Source organism: Epinephelus moara, chromosome 23, assembly GCF_006386435.1.
Source record: "Epinephelus moara isolate mb chromosome 23, YSFRI_EMoa_1.0, whole genome shotgun sequence".
Classification (NCBI taxonomy): domain Eukaryota; kingdom Metazoa; phylum Chordata; class Actinopteri; order Perciformes; family Serranidae; genus Epinephelus; species Epinephelus moara.
The window spans coordinates 85508-110096 of record NC_065528.1 but is presented as its reverse complement, the minus strand read 5'-3'; the positions used below and the strand labels follow the sequence as shown (position 1 = coordinate 110096).

The 24589-nt window shown below is 40.6% G+C and overlaps 1 protein-coding gene and 1 pseudogene across 5 annotated transcripts in view; one reads left to right on the top strand and one right to left on the bottom strand.

Moving 5' to 3' along the window:
* Positions 1 to 1106: 1106 nt before the first annotated feature.
* ipo8 (importin 8) overlaps positions 1107 to 24589 on the bottom strand; it is a 100998-nt gene continuing 77515 nt past the window's right edge. For 3 of the 5 annotated variants that reach the window (XM_050036048.1, XM_050036049.1, XM_050036050.1), the window contains exons 23-25: positions 22614 to 22835; positions 13223 to 13352; positions 4604 to 5056 (exon numbers count right to left, since the gene is read on the bottom strand). In XM_050036048.1, the coding sequence (XP_049892005.1) occupies position 5056; positions 13223 to 13352; positions 22614 to 22835 (353 nt within the window). In that variant the 3' untranslated portion in view covers positions 4604 to 5055. Of the gene's footprint in view, positions 1955 to 4431; positions 5057 to 13222; positions 13353 to 22613; positions 22865 to 24589 lie in introns of those variants that run through there. The other 2 variants (XR_007569345.1, XM_050036051.1) reach the window with 2 other exon arrangements.
* On the top strand, positions 8397 to 9186 carry LOC126384955 (histone H2A-beta, sperm-like; annotated as a pseudogene).

Here is a 24589-nt window from a genome sequence, read left to right as displayed (position 1 = left end):
AAAGGAGCTCTCAATGGAGGTGAAACAGACCATCCTTAGGCTGAAAAAAAGAAGAAATCCACCAGAGAGATAGCGGAAATGTTAGGAGTGGCCAAATCAACAGGTACATTCTGAGAACAAAAAAGGCCTGGACATTCACAGAAGTACAGTGGTGGATGATTGCAGGACACATTTTCTTCAATGGTGAAGAAAAACCCCTTTACAACATCCACCCAAGTGAAGAACACTCTCTAGGAAGTAGGTGTATCAGTATCTAAGTCTACCATAACGAGAAGACTTCATGAGAGCAAATACAGAGGGTTCACCACAAGGTGCAAACCATTAATCAGCCTCAAAAATAGAAAGGCCAGATTAAATTTTGCCAAAAAACTTCTAAAGAAGTCAGCCCAGTTCTGGAACAGCATTCTTTGGACAGATGAAACCAAGATCAACCTGTACCAGAATGATGGGAAGAAGAAAGTAAGAAGAAGGCTTGGAATGGCTCATGATCCAAAGCACACCACATCTTCTGTAAAACATGGTGGAGGCAGTGTGATAGCATGGACAGGCATGGCTTACATTGGGACTGGGTCACTATTGTTTATTGATGATGTGACAGAAGACAGAAGCAGCTGGATGAATTCTGAAGTGTATAGGGGTATACTTTCTGCTCAGATTCAGCCAAACACAGCAAAGTTGATTGGACGGTGCTGACCAAAAACATACTGCGAAAGCATCCCAGGAGTTTTTTAAGGCAAAAAAGTGGAATATTCTGCAATGGCCGAGTCAATCACCAGGGGCCTCACGTACAAAGACTTGTGTGGATTTCCTTCTGAAACATGGCGTACGCTTAAATCCAGAAAACGTTGTACGCACAAAAGGAGGAGCTCACCCCGTTCGAACAGTGAGTCGCCGCAGTTGTGGGTGACACTGCTCTCTCAGGGGTGGTGGGAGCACATGTGGGTGACTCGGATTACCCCCAAGGTGTATACCTATAACTTTGTATAAATTACAACAAATGTGTTCATACAGGTCATATAGCCTGCTCACAGCCCTATAAGATAGAGGTTCATGCATAAATGTTCATGAATGAATGCAGAAGAGCGCCAGGGAAAAGGTGAGGCTGATTAAGAAATTTCACACATTATGCACGGGTTTATTGACATGAGTACTTTACACACAGAAACAATCAGGGGCTTGTTAGAAAGCTCTGAAGCTGTAGTTTGACCAGCAAAAAACAGTAAGTCACTAACTTTAACCACTTACTGGCACTGATGCTGTAAAGACAGGATTATATTTGGGGGCGCACATGCTCAATGCGCATCAGGGGGATTAATATTAGGACAATTAAACAAATAAATTATTTACTCACCAAGAAGCCACCCATCACGCACAGTGCCAGCTTGTAGTCTGTTCCCAACCATGCTGTTACTCAGAATGAATGAATCATGCGTTGAACCAGGCCACCTCGCCACAATGTTGGTTAATTGCATTTGCGCATCACATATGATCTGTACATTGATCGAATGAAAATGCTTCCTGTTGACATAAACAAATTCATCCTGTGATGGCTGAGGACTAATTGTTTTCACATTTATTTATTATAAGTTTCCCAGCATCACCTCTAGGTGTTGCCAAAGGATCAACAGCTGTAGAAACGTGCGTACGCCAGCCATGAAGTTGGCGTGAGGCACCGCACGTTTCCACGGTCATTTCACTCTTGATACATCTGAACTTTGCCGTGGAAAAGGACGTATGCCACGTTTTTGTGCATACGCACCCTTTGTACATGAGGCCCCAGATCTCAACCCATCAAGCATGCATTTCACTTGCTTAAGACAAAACTTACGGCAGAAAGACCCACAAACAAGCAACAACTGAAGACAGCTGCAGTAAAGGCCTGGCAAAGCATCACAAAGGGGGAAACCCAGCGTTTGGTGATGTCCATGGATTCCAGACGTCAGGCAGTCATTGCCTGCAAAGGATTTTCAACAAAGTATTAAAAATGAACATTGTATTTATGGTAATTTTAATTTGTCAAAGTACGTTTGAGCCCCTTAAATGAGGAGACTTTGTTGGAAAATGGTTCCAACCTTTCATAGGATATTTTTGTTAAACCCCTTGGATTAAACCTGAAAGTCTGCACTTCAATTGCATCTCAGTTGTTTCATTTCAAATCTAATGTGGTGGCATGCAGAGCCCAAATCATGAAAATTGTGTCACTGTCCAAATATTTCTGGGCCTAACTGTATATTTTTTTTCTGTCTTTTCAAGGTAGCCATTACCTTTTTACAAAATATTAAGGTAAACTTTTTCCCACATTCAACGCAGCCAATGGTTTCCAATACTTCTGACATGAAATTAAAGTATTATACTTTTACCGAAAGGCTTGGTGCTAAATAAATAAGACAAGTACTTTGGCACAAAGTTCCTTGGAGCTCATTGCTAACATTAGCATGCTAGTATTCTTAAGCAGGATTTATACTTCTACATTGAATTGATGCCATACCTATGACGCAGAACCTACGCAGTGACCTACGATGTAGCCCGATGTGCAGCTCTTCAGAAATGTAACTACACACTGCAGTGACGCAGACCTCCTGGGCTTTTTTTTGTAAGCTGAAACCATTTCCCTCAGTGAAAACAAAGCTTTTATTTACTTTTATTTCACAGATAAGAAACAATAAATTGTGAAGACAAAAAAAAGCCTCCACAAAAATAGCATTTTAAGTCTTGTGTGTGTGATTTATCCTGGCTTCTTATGAGTAGAGGAAATCTCAGCCAGTTGTTGAGCTAAGTCATACAATGTAAAATGCCATGGGCTTGTGTTAATAATGTTAGCATGTTGTATTTGTTTGGAAAAGTGTTAAGTGTAAGACAGTTGTTTTGTCTGTGAACCTAGAGCTGAATTTTGTAACATTACCTTGGTTAAATGTTGCTGTTGTCCCTGGCTTCATGTGAGTAGAGGAAACTCTACTAGCCACTAGGCTAATTTATACAATATAAAATGCCATAGGCTTGTGTTAATAACATAAGCATGTTGTCTTTGTATTTGTAAAATGTATCCAGCAATAGACAAGTGTTTTTTCTGTGAATCCTGCCAGTTATGATAACGACGATTTGTGTACTGGTGTATCAAATTGTCGGTATTAAGCCATGTTTAATGTGTGTTTTTACAGAAACTCCACCGCCGTTAGGTTGGGATCCGGATCCGGTTCTTTTTTGGAACTGGGTCCAAAGTTCTGGTTCCGGAACCGGTTCCATCACATTTGGACTAAAGGTTCCTGCAAACGGTTCCTAGATTGTAAAAAAAAACCTGTCACGTGCATTTCCATTAGAGTGCGGCACGGGCCGCATATTTCTGTCCGAACCCGACCGAGCCCGACATTATTTAATGACTAAAGCACTGAGTTTGTGTCACACAGTTGTTATGGTTACAGGCTATTTAACAGACCGGGCGTGCGCCGTGGGTGCTCAGCGGAGAGGGAGACCTCCCTGTTTGAGATGAGAGCGACCGGCAGGAGGTCCGAGGCTTCCAGCGAGGGGAGAGGGAGAAATATAACAAAATAAGATAAAATAGGAAAACTTGTCTCCCTTTTTTATTTAATTTTCAGCGTTTAATCAAGGCGGAGGCGGGCGGCGGGAGGTCCGAAACAGCCAATGTGTGTGTGTGTTCTGTTCAGGTGTTGTTACGTAAATAACAGTGCCCAAGCATATAAGTAGGCTATTTGTTATTACATTGCTGTGGTTAGTGTTACTGTGGAAATCAGAGAATCACTTTTTTTGTTAAATATTCTCAGGGAGATGATACAAGCTCTAAATCTGAAATACACACCACACACAAATGTGTATTTTCATCTAATTGTACTGTGCAACAGTTAGAATAAAGTTTTTGTATTTGTATGATTGCATTTGTGTTTATTATATACTTGTTTAAGTATAGCAAGTATAATGAATATAATGTAGGAATCAGTAAGAGGAATCTGGAAGGAATCGGAATCGTTAAAATCCTAACGAGTCCCAACCCTAACCGGCGTGTAGTGTTTTGGAGGTGTAACTGCAGAGTGATACAGACACACCACCATGCAAGTATAAATACTCACAACGGCGTAGGCCATGTGCATAGGCTACGGCATAGGTTCTGCATAGAGCTGACACACAAGTATAAATCCACCTTTACAATTACAAAGCTAATATGCTGATGTTCCCAAGGTACATTTGGTAATTTGCCAATAAGTATTAACACTGTGAAAACACCATAGACACTGTTTAGTAAGGGTAGCTACTGGAGGATGGAACAATTCAGTAAATGTTATATGAACTTTTATGATTTTCTTAAATTAGTTATGAAAACCCTTACAAAGACAAAACTCAGGGACAAACAGAATGATAGAAAAATGCTTCTTTCGAGATCCCACTACAATTTTGCATTTCATTTGTGTGACATCATACCTGGAGGCCTCAAGTCTTTGATCTTTGACCTTCTTGTTCATCTGCATTGTGTATACAAGGCACCCTGACAGAAATTGGGCTCTTCTTGCTCATTTTAGGCCTTTGCCTCATGAGATGATAGAAAAGTATTCAACTACAGAGAGACAAAGACAAGTGCTTACAGTACGTATAAACTCACACTGATGTCTTTTTTATTTCTTACAGCTTCTCAGACACACACGCGCGCACACACACAGTTACTTATCAAACATCAAAGGACTGCACTGTACAAGAACTTAAACTTATTTTGCTGGTCAAGGACATTTATATCTATAATGCAGACCTTTCTCTGGAGTCCACACACACACACACACACACACACACACACACACACACACACACACAGGCCAGCGGTCCTGTCCTGGAGATAGGGAAATTCCAGTAGGGGCTCTCTTTACAGTGCACCATGTCCCAAATGATGATGGCACCTAGGGGACCTGGTGGGATCCAGTTAGTCTGATATGGTCTGATCTGGACTGAGATCATTCAGATTAGAATGAAATCCGCTTCAGGTCAGGTCAGACCAGCTCCTCTCTTCTTCGTGCCCCTTATTTGATTCTGCAGTCCGTCATGTCTCCTCAGCGCTCTGAAAACACACAAGATTCAGTTTAACTCCAGACTAAACAATACAGTATGTTTTAAAAGGCTTCTCAAGTTATTCTGTTGCTGTTGGTCATTCTTGATAACTAGATGCTACACTACCCAAGAAGAGATAGAGATTTCAACAATTAAAATGTGGGAAAAAAGTGTGATTTTACAAACGAGCTCTCCAGAATGAAAGCCACCAGCCAGCGTTCTGAGAAGTGTATTAAACTGTAGGTGTGATATTTTTAGGGTGAAAACCATTTCTCCTGTATTGTGTTTTTGCCCATGAGTTTGTTTTAACTTCGCTGGACAACCTTTGGAGAAACCAGTGGAATGCTAGTTATATGATGTGCCCTGTTTGGAGGAGAAATGTCTCAACATATGACCAGTCTGGCTTCCGTCCTCACCACAGGATAGAAACAGCCCTTATCAAAATCACCAATGACCTCCTGATTGCAGCTGACTTCGGACTTTTACCCATCCTCATCCTCCTCAACTTGAGTGCAGCCTTAGACACCATCTCCCACTCCATCCTCCTCGACAGACTGGCATCCATTGGAATCTCCAACACACCCCTCGACTGGTTTAAATCATATCTCACTGGCTGCACTCAGTTCATTCAGTTAAAATCCTTCACGTCCCAGCCATCTCCCCTCTCCTCCGGTGTTCCCCCGGGCTCTGTTCTTGGTCCCCTCCTCTTCATTATCTATCTCCTCCCCCTTGGCCATATTTTTCGAAAACACAATATACAGTTTCATTGCTATGCGGATGACACCCAGCTCTATCTCTCCACCAAACCTACCTCCAGCCTCTCGCCCACCTCCCTCCCTCTCTCCGTCAACTTCCTCAAACTGAACAGTGATAACACAGAGGTTCTCCTCATTGGTCCACCCTCACAAAAGCTAGCAGTTTCTCCACCTCCTTAGACAACTTCACTGTTTCCCCCTCCTCTCAGGTTAGGAGTCTGGGTGTCATTCTGGACAGTACTCTATCATTCCAAACCCACATCAATAACGTCACCCGGACTGCATATTTCCATCTTCGCAATATCAATCAACTTCGTCCCTCCCTCACACCCAGCTGCACCGCCATACTGGTCCACTCCCTCGTCACCTCTCATCTGGATTACTGCAGCACCCTTCTCACTGGTCTCCCCCTCAAATCCATCCATAAACTTCAACTGGTCCAAAATGCTGCCGCCCGGATCATCACCAGAACACCATCCATCCAGCACATCACTCCTGTCCTCCATCAACTCCACTGGCTTCCCATACAATACCGCATCCAATTCAAAACCCTACTGCTCACATTCAAGGCCATCCATAACCTCGCTCCTTCATACCTCACTGACCTCTTCCACATCCACACACCCAGCCAGACTCTCAGATCCTCCTCCTCAATCAGCCTCACTGTCCCTGCCTGACCACCAGGGGTCCAGAACCTTCAGCCACTCGGCTCCCCGCCTCTGGATCTTCCTCCCACCTGATATCCTAAATATTCAATCCCTGGACACTTTCAAATCCAAACTCAAAACATATCTGTTTAAACAAGCCTATCACTACTAAATGTCATTGCCTGCTGCTAACTTCTTAATGTTTTATCATTGCTGCTTTATTGTTTTTATTTATTTATCCTCTATGTACAGTGACCTTGAGTGTCTTGAAAGGCGCTGATAAATAAAATGTATTATTATTATTATTATTATTAATAAAAATACCACACATACAGTGTAGTTTGGAGGTGGGAGTATCATGGTATGGGGTTGTTTATCATTTCATGGGACCAGCAGAATCCAAATGATCAAAGGGAAAATGAATGGAGGAATTTCTTAGCCATCTACCAGGACGGTGAGGATGAGATGCCGGTGGACCTTTAGCAGGACAATGACCCAAAACATACGACAAAGGAGACTTAATATTGGTCCCAGAGGAAGAAAATAAAAGTACTGGAATGCTGAGCTGCCCCTCAGAATCTTCTAGATTTAAAGACTGTCTGTGTGGAAGAATGAACCAAAATCCCATCTGAACACCGTGACAGATTAATTTCTTCATACAGGAAGCATTTTAAAAGCTGCATTGCAAACACTGGCTTCTCCACCAATTATCAAATACATTTCAGTTGGCGTGTTCAAAATTTCTTTCCTGTGTTATTTCACTTTATTGTAGATAACGTTTTTTTTAATGGATTTTAATGTTATGATGTCTTCATCTGTATAGTCTTATTGAATTAATACCAATGTCTGCTGTAATTGTGCATGTGAATAGCTGCACTAGAAATATGTTAAATATGTAGAAATATATGAAAAACATGCTGACGCATTGATACTTATTTTCCCCACTGTAAATCTGATTGAGCTAAATAACTTGAGCTAAGTACTTAAAGTTTGCACTGTGCAGCTATATCATTTGGGAAAACAGAAGTATCTGATCGGGACTTGGTATCGGCAGATACTCAATATTAAATGACTCGGATCTGGGGCAAAACAACTTGATCGAGACATCCCTAGAAATGATGTGCATGAAACCTCCTTATTTCACCACAAACACCTAAATTAGGTGATATGTGCCTCGAGAAAGATCGCCAGGGAGCTGAAAGTTGACTTGGATCAGCATTCAGAGGCAAAAAAACTTGATGGGGACATCCCTACTCTCATTATCTTCCTCGCAGGTTGGTTTCAGCCTCAATGTATCAATTCAGCCTTGTAGATATATATGAATGTTTTTATTGGACTTTATTATTTGTAACCCACACAAGACAATCTCCAAATGTGTACCACGATCCACAAATATTTCACTATCCACAAACATGTTTTTTTACATTTATGTTGTGTAAAGTCATATCCACAAAAATACAGCGTGATTGGCAAATGCGCATAACTTACTCTGTAACTTACTCTGCAAGGCTTTTTCCTTGCCTGGGGTCTCGGTGCTAGGCCATGTCTCTTTAGTGATAGCTTGTGTGTGTGTGTGTGTGTGTGTGTGTGTGCGTGTATGTATATTCACGTATCTGTATGTGGGGTGGGAGGGTTGGGTTTTCTCTTTTCTTTTTGTTTTCTGTTTTGGATCTTTGTTGTTTTTAACCTCTGTGAGGCACTTTGTGTTACTGTTGTATGAAAAGTGCCATATAAATAAAGTTGATTTGATTTGATTTGTAAACACACACTTTAATTTCTCATAAAAATGTTATAGGTTTTACAAATGTTAACAGTATCACCACAGCAAATACATGTGAAGTCGTATTTACGGATTTGTGGATCCATTTTTACACGTGAAACTGGTTTTGCAAATTTGTGGATCGCTTTTTGTCAGTTCGTGGGTCATGTGACATTTGTTAGTTTAGGCATGTGCCGGTTACCGGCGTCACGGTTTACCACGGTAAAAGAATGTCACGGTGTCACTAACCGCCCATTTTCCGTTCCGACGGTAAAGGCCGACGGTGTAACCTACGGTACGTTTCATAAATGAAAACTTCAGGAACTCAAAACTCTCAAATAACTCTGTGCCAGTCATACATTTTAACTGGCACACACTCTGAAATCATGCATGTGCAGCTGCTGCAGTCAGCACAATTATTGGGGGGGCAGCCTCAGTCAGTCAGTCAGTAAGTCAGTAATCAGTGTAAATCCACTCACGTCCAAACTGCAAACATGGCTGGAGGAGGCGATGCTGAACTTTTCCAATCGGCGAAAAGGACGAAGTCGGTGGTGTGGGACCATTTAGGCTATCAGAAGAACCCCCAGAGCCAAGGCAAAGACCCGCTCCTCGCGTGCTGGGCTCCAGTTCCCAGTTGGCCGTGTTCACAGGCTGCTGCGCTAAGGAAACTATGCGGAGCGTGTCAGTGCCGGTACCCCCGTCTACCTGGCGGCTGTGCTGGAGTATCTGACCGCAGAGATCCTGGAGTTGGCTGGAAACGCTGCCCGCGACAACAAGAAGACCCGTATCATCCCCAGTCACCGGCAGCTGGCTGTCCGCAACGACGAGGAGCTCAACAAGCTGCTGGGCGGAGTGACCATTGTGAAGTTAAGACACGGCTCTATTACTTTTAACGGGTCTATATTAGGGGAGACCGGGGGCAATTGTAACACTTTTTGGTTTTGATGACATAACTAAAAAACCGCTTGAGCTATTTGGATTTTTTTTTTTTGTAAGACACTTGTATCTATGTTCTACTTGTTAACAGTAATTAAATGTTTTTACAAAAAACGTTTGGGTCACAATATTGATTCCGTTACAATCGCCCCCACATGCAGGGGCGATTGTAACGCATACGGGGGCAATTGTAACAACACACTTAATACCTTTATATCAATACCAAGGACCAAAGTAAACTCCCAAGAATGCAGATATACTTAAAACCATTTAATATCATATAAAAGTAATGTATAATAACAATAAAAAACACTTGCCTCATCAACATTAAAAAGTCAAAAATAGATTTACCGCATTGTTTTCTTTCAACAATTTACAGGGCCACTATAAAAAACACAAGTAACCAACACTGTTAATTTTAGGCTATATTTACAACTTGTAGCAAGTGTATAACTTAATGAAAGTCCAGTTTAACTGACAAACTGACTGAAAAAGTTGGATCATAAATCAAAAAAAGAATCATACCGATATAGCTCTACTGATATATTGTACAGAAACAAGACTGAATACTCTTTACTGATTGGTGTCGTTTTAGATAATATTTTTAAGTTGAAAATTATTATTAACCTGATAGGCTACTTAAATGGCTCAAGTTTTTCACGGACATTTAGGCCTAAGATTTTGAGGGCATGAGAAATTGGCTTAGAATCTGACTCGCAGATTCTCAGATTAAGAGGCAAAATACTTAATCGCTGGACTATGCCGAAAAATGTAAAGAGATAAATATACATATAAACTGAATATAAATAACTTTTCTACATTATAAAGGGGAAAAAATCATCTAATTTGAGGGTGTTACTGAACTGGACATCATTTTGATGGTGTTGGGGGGCAACTGTAACACAGCGTTACAATTGCTCCCGATTCACCACCCATGATACAAAGCTGCCTGCTGGCTACAAACAACAAAGTTAACATATGACAAATATAGCAAATGATAGCCAACAAAATGGTCATCAAAACTAGATGTGTTTCAATTAATAGACATTAAAGGTTAAGACGGAATAAGAAAAAATAAAAAAAATTTCATGCCTCAAAAATGAGTCTTATCAGATAAAATCAGAAATGCATGAGATATTAGTTTTTCCTTTGGTAGGCAGAGAAGGATCATCAAAAAGCAAGTGCATAATGAATTTCATGGTTGTATCTCATTTCTGATTGGGGCAATTTGAGATGTTACAATTGCCCCCTGTTACAATTGCCCCCGGTCTCCCCTACACATGTAAACAATAGGTGTGATGATGCGTTGCACTGACAGGAGATGCCTGGTACGTGCTGTCACTCATTAACGGTCAAACGAATATTAACCTACCGTTTTAAAGTGTAGAGCACGAAAATAGGACGACGCCTGTTTTATTATTATTATTATTATTATTATTACCGTGGTAATACTGATTACTGTGGTATTTTTGCCCACGGTTATCATACCGTCAAAATCTCATACCGGCACATGCCTATTTGTGACTTCCCTCCTCTTTGTTTATGTAATTTTGTACAATTCCTACCACAGCAGATCTGTAGAAAAATATCTGTAAGTTGTGTAGTTACTCGCCACATCAGCAAGTGGCAACATTGTTTCACATGAGATAACTGTACCAAGTAGACTGAAAGAGCCTGTCTAGCATTGGCATCCTCAACAATAACAACAACTGGACACAGGGACAGAAGTCAGCAGCTATTAGCTAGTTTCCAGAGAGTATGGGGAATTTAGGCATGTAAGTATAAGCCAATATTTTGTTTCATGTTGAGCATGTGAAATAAAAATGGACAGTTGTAAGGACAATATAATCGCAGTCAATGATTATTTCATTAGCCTGTTAATGGTAATCTCCAAGATGTGTTAGCATCCAGCTAACGGACTAATTTGACATAGGTTGCAGTGGTGGAGGAAGTACACAAATTTTTTACTCGGGTAAAAGTGCAAGAGAAATAAAAAGTAAAAGTAGTCATTATACCAAGTAGCTGGTTTATATTTTTTAATATTCGTCTGAATCTGCAGTTTGCAGTAGTGGTGGAGAGTAACGAAGAGCTTTCACTCTCCAGTACTGTACTTAAGTATAATTTTGAGGTACCTGTACTTTACTTGAGTATTTCCATATTGTGCTAGTTTTACCTTCATTATATCTGAGAAGGAAATATTTTACTTTTCACTATCCTACACTTATTTGATATATTTAAATACTAGTTAAACTGCAGATAAAATAATATTAATAAATATCATGAACAAATAAATAATGGATAAACATAAGACTTGACTGCTACCTGCAAAAAAACCCCACATTTACCAGCCTCAACATTAAAGTGATAAACACATTCATACATCAGTCGTTTTATTTGATCTGAACTGGACTGTTCTGCATGAGTACTTTTACTTTTTCTTTCTCTTGTACTTTTACCTGAGTAAAAGATCTGAGTACTTCTTCCACCACTGCAACCCTGTGTCAAACTAGTCCGTTGGCTCAACTTTAACATATCATCGTGATATCATTATCCTTACAAACGATCTATTTTTATTTCAAATGCTCAACATAAAATGAAATATGGGCTTATACTTAGATGCCTAAATTCCCCATGCTCTTTGGAAACAAACTAATAGCGGCTGACCTCTGTCCTTGTGTCCAATTGTTGTTGTTAAGGATGCAAACGCTAGATAGACTCTTTGTTTTAGCCTATTTGGTACAGTTGTGTCATGTGAGAGAATGTTGCCACCTGCTGATGTGGTGAGTAACCGCACCTCACACAGATTTCCTTTTTTTTTTTTTACATATCTGCTGCAGTGGGAATTCGACAAAATTATGCAAATAAACAGAAAATAATGCAAACATTCTGAAAGCCTCTGCATTTCAATGACCCTCTGTTTGTGTCCCACAAGCACAGCTGTGGGCCTCTGTCTCGTTGTGTGGTTCAGGTTCTATCTGTTTGAAGACACCTTGAAGCTGCCTGACATCCTCCAAGATCCAGTCTTCCTAAATGTTTACAATCTATCTATAATTTTCATCATCCTTATTGTGTATTTTACAGTCTGGTTGTAGCTTTATTATGTTTCTTGTTCTGTACACATAACATCTATTAACAATTAACATCTGTCCATCCAGTTGCTCTTCTTGAGGTTTTTCTTCCATTTTTCATTAAAAGTTTATTTTGGAAGTTTACAGGGTGTCTTATGCTTAGTGTTGTCAAAAATATAAATTCATCAATACATATCAATTCTGAATAAAACGGTCTCAGTACTCATTTTCCACAGTACTGATAAAGTGTTACCAGCTGTGCTTTCTGGCTCTCTCTTATTGTGAATGTTTACTTCAGTCTTTCTGCTGTTCTCTGCTACTAACCAACAAAAGAAAAGTTGTCATTGTCATGTTATAGCCTTGTTATATTTATCTGTTCATAAAAATTTTAAATTTTATACGCTGAATGTCAAATTTTCCCTGTGGTATAGAAAATGGTATCAAATATTGATACTTTATAATCGTAGTATATGGATGTTAAAAATTCCATTATCACAAAAACACTTGTGTGCTCTATAGATTGTAAAGCCCTTTGACGCAAATTTGTGAGTTTTGAAAGTGGGCTACATGAACAAAATTAAGAAAATTATCATAAAAAAATTATAATATAATTAAATTAAATTTTCTCTTTTGCCATATCTCTATTCTAAAGTAGTGGTTCCCAACTGGTCCAGCCCCGGGGTCCAGATTCCTCCTCAGTCATTACTTCAAGGTCCACACAGTTAAATATATTTAGCATCATATTTGCATTTGGCCACGCTGCCGAGCTAGTTTGCTGTCTCTGTAAATTAGCTGTCCATTAGTCACTCAATGTACAGAAGGAAATAGCACTTCAAAATAAAAGCTCTGTGCTGGAAATTTACCGTACTTTAAAAATAAAGTGTGTTTTTTACAAACCTGACACATTCACAAGTCACTTGCGGCCCATTCAGAACGGACCCGTGACCAACTTCTAGACCGTAACCCACCAGTTGAGAACTACTAATCTAAAGTGTGTGCGTTGTCTCTCACCACTGGCCCTTGGTGGCTGTGCTCCCTCTCTGCTGTGAGATGCTGTAGATCTCCTGCAGCTGTTTCTTCTGGTCGTCGCTGAGCGGAGCTGTCAAACTCTGGTACCAGGCTGCATCACTGTTCTGGACCCCTAACAAACAAACAAACAAACAAACAAACACACACACACACACACACACACACACACACACACACACACACACACACACACACACATTAGTGGATTAACTGATTAGTTGACAGACAAAATTAACAATTGTGTTAGTTTTAAAGTAATTCAGTCCTTCATTACACTACCTTTGAATGAGCACAAATTCAATCATACACATTTATAAAAACAACGTTTAACATAAACTTCTTTCACGTGAAAAACATCTTAAAAAAATAAGCAAAAGCCCTTTTACTATATGTAGGAGCCACTGTTTATGGTTTTGTATTTGTTTATTGTTCGCGTCCCGGTTGCCACGGGTGACGGTGTGGGTGGATGCATCAGGTGAAGTTTATATTGGGCAATGGTGTAGCAGAGCAGGTAATGATGCATGGGTGACGGGGAGATCGCACGGTTTTTACCTCTTGCACACTCAGATTGCCCTATACAACTCTTTTCCTGTCAAATGAAGCATCATTAAATGGGAACCTCACCCAACAGTGGAAGACCGCCTGGACATTCATTCATTCTTTTATTCAAGCGAGTTAAAAACAGGTATTCACCCGTGCCCAGCCGAGTGGCTAATCATTGATCAGGATAGTCGCTATACTATATATAATATCACAATTCCCTCTGTCTAATATCTGTTTTATAGTCCTGTAAAAAAAACATCAACAAATTTCTCCTTCAAACAGCTGAATTTATTCCTGTTTCTTTCATTTTATGAGATTACCAGTCCCTCCAGGATCTCGCGGCAAAAAAACCTTGAATTTGCGGCCAATCTTGTCAAAAATTGTGCTGAAAATTATGGGATTTTATGTGATTTTTTTTTTTGCGGGAAATTGTGGCAAATGACAAATATTGCGGCTAATGACAAAAGGAGAAAAAAAATGTGATTTTTTAAAAATGACTACTTCCAAAAAAATAAGTCATGTAATCACTTGCTACAATAAACATACTGAATATTACAATATTACATATTTTTTTATAGTTCTCTTCCTTATTTTTTTTAAAATTCTTTTCAAAACATGTACTCCAATAATGTTGCAAAAAATCCTGAGTGAATATTGTAGCTCTCAAACCAGACAATGTGACTGTAAAACAACATGTAAGCTACATCTTCTGTAAACATAACATTTTAATACATTCAACACATATTGTATGCATTTAAACAGTACAAATATATGTCAATACACATAAGAGCGTTTCTCTATACTGCAATGCCATAAGCGCATTTGATGACGCGTCTGATGACGTTTCAAATGACGTCGCGACTTCCGGTCAGCCGGAAAATGCGGAAAAATCGTGGGACTTTTGAAAAATTGCAAGCCCCCGCAAATATTGCAGACTTTCGTTGAATTTGCGTTAGTTATTGCGATTGCGATTTTCTGGGGGGACTGGATTACACTCAGGGGCACCACCAGGAATTTTGGGCCCCTTGAAAAAAATTCACAGTTCTGTATCACCACCACTAGATTACATACATTAGATACATGTTTGTTTTTTAAATTGCCCTTCATGGGAATAATAACGTGTATCTATAGATGTCATTTAACAGCCATAATTCAATCTAAATGAAAGCATCTAACTGGATTATTTTAATATTGCCTGTAATTTTAATACAGACTGAGTTAGGCTACTTAAAGGCGCTGTATGTAAGAATGTGGCCAAAACAGTTACTGCACTCAAATTCAAAATACTGCCGCGAGTCGAGTCCGCCCCCCCTCCCCTACAGATTCGAGGTTGCTGGACAGTGGCACGCTGGAGACGGATTTGTTTACCCACGGGCGGCTGCTGTGGCAGGGCCGCGTCGCCGCGTCCTCGATCTTCGGTTTTCCAGCGTACCGTTCGAGCAAGTCCAGCTTCTCTGCTGCTAACGCTGCTGCCGGGATACAGCTCATGAGGAGCCGGCTGCTAATGCTATGTACCGGGACACTGCTAATGCTGCTTGCCGTGCTGCTGTAGCTCAGTTGTAACTGTAACTGATGCTGAGACTCTACTGAGTGCGTGACTGGTAGACGGCGGTGGGTGGCGCAACAGGCCAAAACACAAATTCAAAACATAAACATGATTTGCGGACCGTAATTTTTTTTTTTAAATGAGAATATTCTGGCTGTACTATTGTTGTCGTGAGATCAGTATGTTATATGAACATTATTCCTTAGTCTCTGACATATTAGGAGGATTTTATGACTATTTTCTTTATATTTCTTACATATAGCTCCTTTAATGTTTCCAACTGTTCGGCATCCAGTACAGACAGATGTAGGCTGTTTTTGTTTCATAATAATCGTTATGTGGAAAAATAATTTGTTTGAATTTCTGTCATTAAAAAATATTTCATTTTCTTTTTTGTAATGGTAAAAAAGAGCAAGAGAGAGAGAGAGAGAGAGAGAGATAAATTCCCACAGACTCCCTGCAGTGATGCTAACTGACATGTCATTCAACACAATTTTGCTCACCTTCTTCATTGGGACGGGGAGGGGTAAAGTTATGGGGAGACAGGGCTGCTGCTTCTGACTCATCTGTTGTTGAGTCTGGTAAAAGGGGCAGGGACAACTGATTTAATATGGATATCTTGCTAAACATTTACCTGCACTGATTAAATGTAGGTTAAAAAGGAGTGAAATGTAGGCTAACACTAGTCTGTAGCTAGCTAATTTCACTATGGACATTAAGCTAACAGGTTAATTTCTACCACTCACAGACTATAGACTGCCCACCTTTCTTGGAGAAAAACTGGGTCACATATTGACACCCTTTCTTTTGCCTCTATTCTCTCTCCTTTCTCTCTTTCCTTTTTTGAAAACCGGATTTTCTTTTAGTACTAGGTAGGCAGTATACTGGTACCAATGGTAGACCGCGGTACTTAAACACCACGGTACATATGATACCATCATGTTGGAGAACCGTAGTACTACGGTACCTCACGGCACCACTACTGTGGGATAAGTTCAAAGTCCAATCACAAGAGGGTTAGTGTCCATGCGCCGTCCAATAACGGCGCACGCTGGTCAATAATGGCGCGCGCTGGCCACCTGGCATGCAATATGCTGCTGCAGTGGTTTGTTTTCCAGTGACATTTCAGGTATTAGCTAAGCTATTGAGGATCTTTAAGCAGTGAAAGCTATTATTAATTTATTTTTACTTGTAGGCTAGATTTGTTTATACGTATATGCTACAGTGATTTGTTTTCCACTGCAGAGCTCTACGGTGCGAGCATTTTACTCGCATTTGTGACTAAAAATAGTTTTGTGCAAGCGCAAAAAATCATTCAGGAGCAGGCTGTGCGAGTACAGATTTCAACCAGCAGCAGAAACGAAAGGTGAATCCTGCTGGTTGTGGGTTGAACGGGGGTCATATACAGGAATACGGTGGAGCGCTATGACCACCGCAAGATAACGTGGTTTACCGGCGACCGAGAAGCCCGACTCCAGGTGAATAAGTTGGTGTCATGACTGCCCAGTAGAACCTGAACAGCCGAGCCGTGGCGGCACACAGGTATGTGACCTGTCAGAGGAGAAACGAGCCGTTCACATTTCCACAAACCTCACCGCATTTAAGGGACTGTTCTTAACTTGTCAGAGGAGGAGGGTGGCTGGTTGATTTTTGGTTGATTTTTATTTTATTTATTTATTTTAGATTGATCCCCCCTATGTTAATCACTTATTGATGCTGTTTTTGAAGTATGAATAAGTCAGTAAGTAATTTATTCCATTGAAATATCATTGATGTGTTATAAAAAAGTGATTTATCTTTTTATAAATGACAAAAGGCACATCTGCCTCATTTTTGCTGTGGTATCGTGATACTACTCAGAAACGTGATACTTTCACTGGTATTGTACCGTGGGTCCAAATGTTGGTACCGTGACAACACTACTAGGTAGCATGATGATGACTGTAGTGTTCTAGTGCAACTGCTGACTGCTACTCGGCACCATCACTGTCAGTGCTAAGGCAGGACCAAACCATTTCATGCAGATACAGGGGGGTGGTCAGTCAATATGGATGTTTACTTTTTGGTCAATGGGAATATTTAACTTTTACTGCCAACAACAAGTTAAAACAAAGAGATTATTAATTTTATTACTATATTTAAAAAATGTTCTCAATGATGATGTTTTAATAATTTTATATTCATTTTTACCTATTTTTGGAATTGTCCTGTTTTGTCCTGGTTGAGCTGTAGAAAGTTCTCTGCCATCCAGCACTTAATATCTAAAATATAGCTAAAAAGTGCATCAAGTGGCTTTGGGTCAAGTTGGGACACGGCAATATATAGCTGTGTATCATCAGCATAACTATGAAATTGTATGCCATGCCTCCTGATGGCCCCTCCAAGTGGCAGCATATAAAGATTAAAAAGTACTGGACCTAAAATTGAACCTTGGGGGACTCCACAGTCCATTTTATAGCGTTTGGAGGAGCAGTCATCAATGCCAACATAAAATTCCCTGTTTAAAAGATATGATTCAAACCACTTAAGAACAGTGCCAGAGAGTCCAATCATAGTGCTTAGTCTATTTAAAAGAATTGAGTCGTCTACTGTGTCAAGGGCTGCAGTTAAGTCAAGTAGGACAAGTACTGTGACCTTTTTAGTGTCCATATTTGACCTAATGTCGTTTACAACCTTGACCAGTGCCGTTTCAGTGCTATGATTGGCCCGAAAACCAGATTGGTACTGTTCAAGAACTTTGTTTTAATCTAAAAACTCATGTAACTGATTAAAAACTAGTTTCTCTAAAATTTTGCTTAAAAGGGGAAGATTTGACACAGGTCTGAAATTCTTAACAATTGATGGGTCTAGATTGTTTCTCTTCAGAAGGGGCTTCCCCCACAGCGGTTTTAAGTGCCTGTGGGAAAACCCCCATCTGAAGAGAACAGTTTACTATATCAAGAACATGCTCATCCAAACAGCTATAAACTTCTTTAAAAAATGATGTGGGAATTGGATCTAAAATGCAAGTTGGTGGTTTTAATTTGGAAACGATTTTATAGAGCATCTCAGCATCAATCAGGACAAACTTCTCCAGTGTTTCCTCACACAGAGGTTCTTCCATACTAAAATTCTTAGGTTGCTGTAAATTGGCTCTAATAGTGTCTATCTTGTCTCTGAAGTGGACTGCAAACTCCTCACATCTGGAGTTAGAGGGCAAACTGTCAGACTTAATGGTTGTAAAAAGGAATTTGGGGTTATTGTGATTATCTTGAATAAGTTTGGAGAAATGTGCTTGTCTGGTGCGTTTAATTGCCTTATTGTAAGTTATGAGTTGTTTGTGATATATCTGATAATGAACAGTCAACTTACTTTTTCTCCATCTGCGTTCTGCTTTCCGACAGTTTCTTTTTAGTTGCTTTACTTCTTCATTTCTCCATTTCTCCATGGAGGTACTGGGTTTGGATTGGTCTTTTTTATTTTTGGAGGGGCGACTTTGTCCAGGGTTGTTCTCAGTTTACTGTTAAAATTATTTACAATAAAATCACAGGATGATGATTAAAAAGTCCATAGGAGTTTCCATTAAAAGATGGGTAAAATTTGCAGCCACTTCACGATTGAGATAGCGTTTCCTAACGGTTCTCTCTGAAGACAATTGTAGAATAAAACCAGTGACATTAAAAAAGACACAAAAATGATCTGAAATGCCTACATCGATAACTGAGGTGATATTGGCTGGAAGTCCATGTGTTTTTATAAGATCTAGCATGTGTCCTTTGTTATGGGTGGGTTGTTGAACATACTGATTAAAATTCATACAGTTTAAGACATTTAAAAATTCTGAGGCAAAATGTTCTGATTGATTATCTACATGTAAATTAAAATCACACAAAATAATAATACCGTCATTCGTGTTATGGGCTGTGGACAGTATTTCTGAAAATTCTGAAATAAAAGATAAACAATGTTTTGGTGGCCTATAAAGACACATACACAATAAAGGAGGACTGCTAAAAACAATAGAGTTGTATTCAAAAGAAGTAAAATCACCAAAATCAATGTTTTTAAAACCAAATGACTCTTTTAGGATGGTTGCTGTACCCCCCCCCCCTTTTTCCTTTTCTGATGGAGTATGAAAAACTGTAGTTGGGTGGAGATGATTCGCAGATGTCCGAGATGGTTAAGCGGGTCCGGGCTCGGCTGGATTCTGGCGCATGGTCCGCTGAGGACCCAGTCCGGATGGGGACGTCAGGTGGTCCGGTGGGGACTGGGAGACACCGCTCACAGGAGGAAACTCGAGCAGACTCAGGATGTCAAATCTGTTCTCCAGCGTCAGGTCCGAAGGTGGCGGCGGAGGAGGAGGCAGACGAGCTCCGGTGCCTTTCGGAACCACTGTCCAGTGCTCCTGGGCAGGTTTGCGTGGAGTAGAGCTCACTGGAGTCTTCACTCCATCTCTGCCAGTGCCCAGGCAGACAGTGGAGGTTGCCGTTGTTTTGGGCTTAGCACCCTGGAGTAGCCACCGAGCCTCGGGTTGAGTTGGAGCTGTCACAGGCGCAAGAGTTTCAGTGTTTATGGAGCCAGACCATGGCAGATTTGTGTCGTTGTTGGTGGACACGTCCCGGTGATAGTAGCCAGCGGATCTCAGGAGTGAAAGGTGCTTAGCCTGAGTCGAGGCGACGGAGGAGAAATCCAGGCGCAGCTTGTCCTCTTCCCTGAGATCGGCCCGCAGACCTGTGATGCTATCCTTCAGTTTTGACAAGGTAGAAAGGCAAGACTCACACACAGCCATCATGCTAGCAGTTTGTTGTTATTGCTCCTAGGCTAGTCACTCAGTCACTCAAGTGAACGATACATGACTGAGATACGTTAAAATGACTTGTGTCCCGTTAAAAGTTGCATTTAAAACCACTGGTAGTTAAAACGTTAAAACCACAGGTAGTTAAAACGTAAAACACTAAAAGTGGCTAAAAACTTTTAAAACAGGATAACAAAAGTCAACTTTGCGGGAGCGAGCTGCCGGCCTCGCGTCACAACCACCACAGTCGAGGCAGTTTTGTGTTCGAGGCAGTTTTGTGTTCAGATTCAGCTGCTGCCCTGGTAGGACTCAGAGGGGGAAGTCGAGAGCCAGACCAGACCTGATGGGGGAAATCCAGACTCAGATCTACAGGCTGGAGAGTCAGGGATGTAGGGTGGGGTACTTATGGGTCCCGGCCCACATAGGGATAGAGGGGAATGAGGCAGCAGATAGGATGGCCAAGGTTGCACTTACTGCAAATAAGTAAAAAAGGCATACATAAATAAAAACAGGGATAAATAAAATAATATTTCTTGGTGTATAGCATTTGTGGGTAATTTCTTGAATAGACAAAAACAGGGTATCTGCAGGTTTCAGTAAGTTAAATTTAAGACTTTTTAAGACATTTTAATGCCACCTTGAATGGAATTTAAGACCGAAAAAACTATTAATATAAGCGATGGTTGGGGGATCCCGCTGTACTATAACCAGTGCTTAATTTGTAAAATTAGAAGTNTCCAGGTACTACTGGGCAGTCATGACGCCAACGAAAGAGGAAATTAGGCTACTGGACCTGGAGTCGGACTTCTCTGTCGCCGGTAAGCCGTTATTTTGTGCCGCGGAGCCGCCGTAGGCTATTTGACCGCCGTATTCCTGTCTGTGACCCCCGTTCAACCCACAACCAGCAGGATTCGCCTTTCGTTTCTGCTGCTGGTTGAAATCTGTACTCACACAGCGAGCTGAATGATTTATTTTGCTGGCACAAACTATTTTTAGTCACAAATGCGAGTAAAATGCTCGCACGTAGAGTTCTGTGGAAGACAAATCACTGCCGACAAGTAAAAAGACATAAATAATAACTTTCACTGCTCAAAGATACTCACATGTCTGGAAAACAAACCACTACAGCAGCATACTGAGTGCCAGGTGGCCAGCGCGCGCCGTTAAGCCCTTTTCACACAGAGCGCGCAAAGCGCAGACCTCTGCCGACGAACCCATTCATTGTGTATGTGCTACCGCCAGCGTGCGCCATTATTGGATGGTGCATGGACACTCACAGAAAAGTGCGGCGAGAAAAAAAAAGAAAAGAAAGAAAGTCAGATTAAATATTCCTGCCGCAACAATTTTAAGACCTTTGAGTAATGAATTTAAGACCAATTTAAGACATTTCTAATGAATTTAAGACATTTTTAGGCCTTAATTTTAGATACATGAATTTAAGACTTTTTAAGACTTCAAGGATCCGCGGATACCCTGAAAAAAGTAAAAATATCTCCTGTGGAAATTCACACAGGTCTTTGGGACGTGCCCGCCAGTAAGGGCGCGGACACGCGCATCTTTGGCACACGGACGCGCGCCTTGTCAGTTTCAAGCGGCACAGTGCAGCAGTGACAGCTCCGCAGTTAAGTTGAATATGGACAATTAACAACTTTCTCCTTCTCTCTTTTGATGTGTGTGCGTGAATGATTAAGGTGAGAAGCCGCCCATGTTTCACTTCCTCATATCGCCCAAGCTGTGAGTTGCACATGTGCGTGTGTGTGCGCTGCTGATGTTACAGGATGTCAATCATGCGGCGCGGCGAGAATTTGACCGGTGTTTTATATCAGCATATTTTAGACTGACTGGCCGGTCACAGGTCATGGCCGATCACGTGAAAACCGGCCAGATTCCAAGCACTGCCAATTAATCAGTGCAAGTCTACTCCTTGGTCAAGATGAAAACAGAAAATGTTTTCTGCAAGTTGGGGCATATCTTTTTTATAAGAGACAGATGAACAAGATGAATGGTCATTGCTGACTCTGATTTACATGTTGGAGTTATGCATTTGTACCTGTTCAGTATTATATTGTTTTTCACTATATTGCTGAGAAAGTTACATTATATTTTAGCTGACGACACTTGTTTCTGTGTTTGGGAGTGGTGAGAATGGGAAATCTGTGAAGGTGTGAGCTTGAAAATAGGATGTACTCTTTGATTTACAGTGCTGATGTTCTATTTCGAATGTCATAAAATGATTTAGATCAGGAAACATCTCATCAAAGAACAAGCAAATAAGAATCAGGCCGAGCATTCAGTGCCAACTCTTGGTACTCAATACTTTTGAGACAGATGCATCATAAAATATTATTTTTGTGTCAACTGTCGATAAATATAAGCATTTATACACATTCATAAGTGAACATCAAGCTTCAGAGACATGAGCAGCTCTGGCAAAAGAACAGAAGAAGAACAACTTAAGAGTTATTTGAGCTGACAGCTCCAATTTGTTTAACACTTGAATAATGACTTACGGAGCAGGACCGAGGTGAAGAAGCGATACTCGTCTTCTCCGTTGTCGTAATCTAAAGGCGTGCTGTACTCCTCAAGGGGTGTTCCCTCTAAGCCGTCATCATCCCAGTAATCATCTTCATCCTCATCATCATCCTCACCTGCCTGGCCCGTGGGCATGCTGGACTGCTGCTGCATGGCGTTATGGTTCTCGTTCACCTCATCTTCATCACTGGGAATCTCCTCTGCCCATACACACAATTATAGATTATAACTGTAAAATAAAATCATATATATAATATACATATATGTATATACATATATACATATATGTATGTATGTATGTATGTATATGCATATATATATATATATATATATATATATTTATATTTATTTATTTTTGTAAAGAGAAGGAAACCCTACCTGGATACACATACACAACAAAATAATACAGATACTGGTCTCCTAACACAGAAAAACCTAGGAATGAACATGATCTAAAGAGAGGCAAGATATGACTAAATTTTCATCAGTGTACTGGACTCAGGATGCTAGCAAACTTAATTGCTTTCAGGTCATCTTCCTTTTGCCTCTCCATTGCACCTGTTGTTGTCACTTTCATTTGCACCTAAAGCAGGTGATACTGACTCACAATCGCTTGTGCTTCCTAAAGGGACAGATTGATATCTGAAGTTTAACTGACTTGGTGTTATACTTAATGGTTAAGTGTTCCCTTCATTTGTTGAGCAGTGTATTATTACTAATAGGGTATATAAAAGATTCTGATTTACCTCCAAGCAGGTGTTAAGATGGCATATCTAACCTTGCTGGAAGATATTACAGTCTGTGCCTTCAGGTTAGGGCGCATCAGAGGCTGACATGTTTGAACGTGTTTGAAGAGAGTGATGAAAGCTTATCAGCTGACTGCCATTACATTCACAGACGCTCAATGATGGTCAGACACTGCTGTGTCAGGGCTTTAATATGTGTGTAGAAAAATCTTCACTGCTTTCTCCATGATATACCTCTGGGCAAATGTATTTCCCTACCTAGAGAAATGCGGGTGTGGCATTATAGGATAGCAGACACACACCTGTCAATTTAGAATGATTTTGATTCACCAACATATGCATGGTGGTAAGAACAAAATCAGCTGTTGCACACGTGTCTTGAATCTCACTGTGATTTTGCGTGAGTGTTTATTTTATGCAGAGTGAGAACATTCCTACCCACACATTAGTGAACGAGGCCCAATGTCCTTTCATATCTTTTCCTTATGACTGGAAGCATATTTCAATTCATGTTCCACATTCGCTGGAACAAAATGTGAGCTTTTCTATTAAGAATATACCTTTCCTAACCATTTAACGAGATGAAATGCATTTTAATACCATACCACCGCCACAGTGTTAAGTTAATTTATCAGTCTGACCCACAAGCAGTAGACAAGGTTTAGGAATCTAATTTCTTAACGCTAGACTGAAACAAAGTAGAGCCTGTGGGGATGAGAAAGTAAATGTGGTACAGTCAATGTTAGCTCAGGGCTGAGTTAAGATTCGATTTCATTATGTTGAAATCGGCAATCCAGTATCTTTGCAAATTATTTCTCATCCTTGAAGGTCACATACTGGACTTAATCTGCTGCACTGACATCACTCCCACTAACCTTGCTGTCACCGATTTCCCCATTTCTGANATTTTCTCGTATCTTTCCTCTCTTGCAAGGAGCACCTGTAACATAAATAATTTCCCCTCGGGGATCAGTAAAGTATTTCTGATTCTGATTCTGATGATTCTGAATTACACACAGCCAAAGAACAACGGACCATCTCCTTTAGAAACATCAAACACATCAACACCACAGATCTCTCCACCCTGATCAGCTCCTACCCCAGCCCTCCCTCAGCCTCCTCCCCTGCTGACCTGGTGAATCATTATAATAACTGTCTCTCCTCATCCCTCACCACCTTGGCTCCCCTGAAAACCCGCTCAGTTTCAT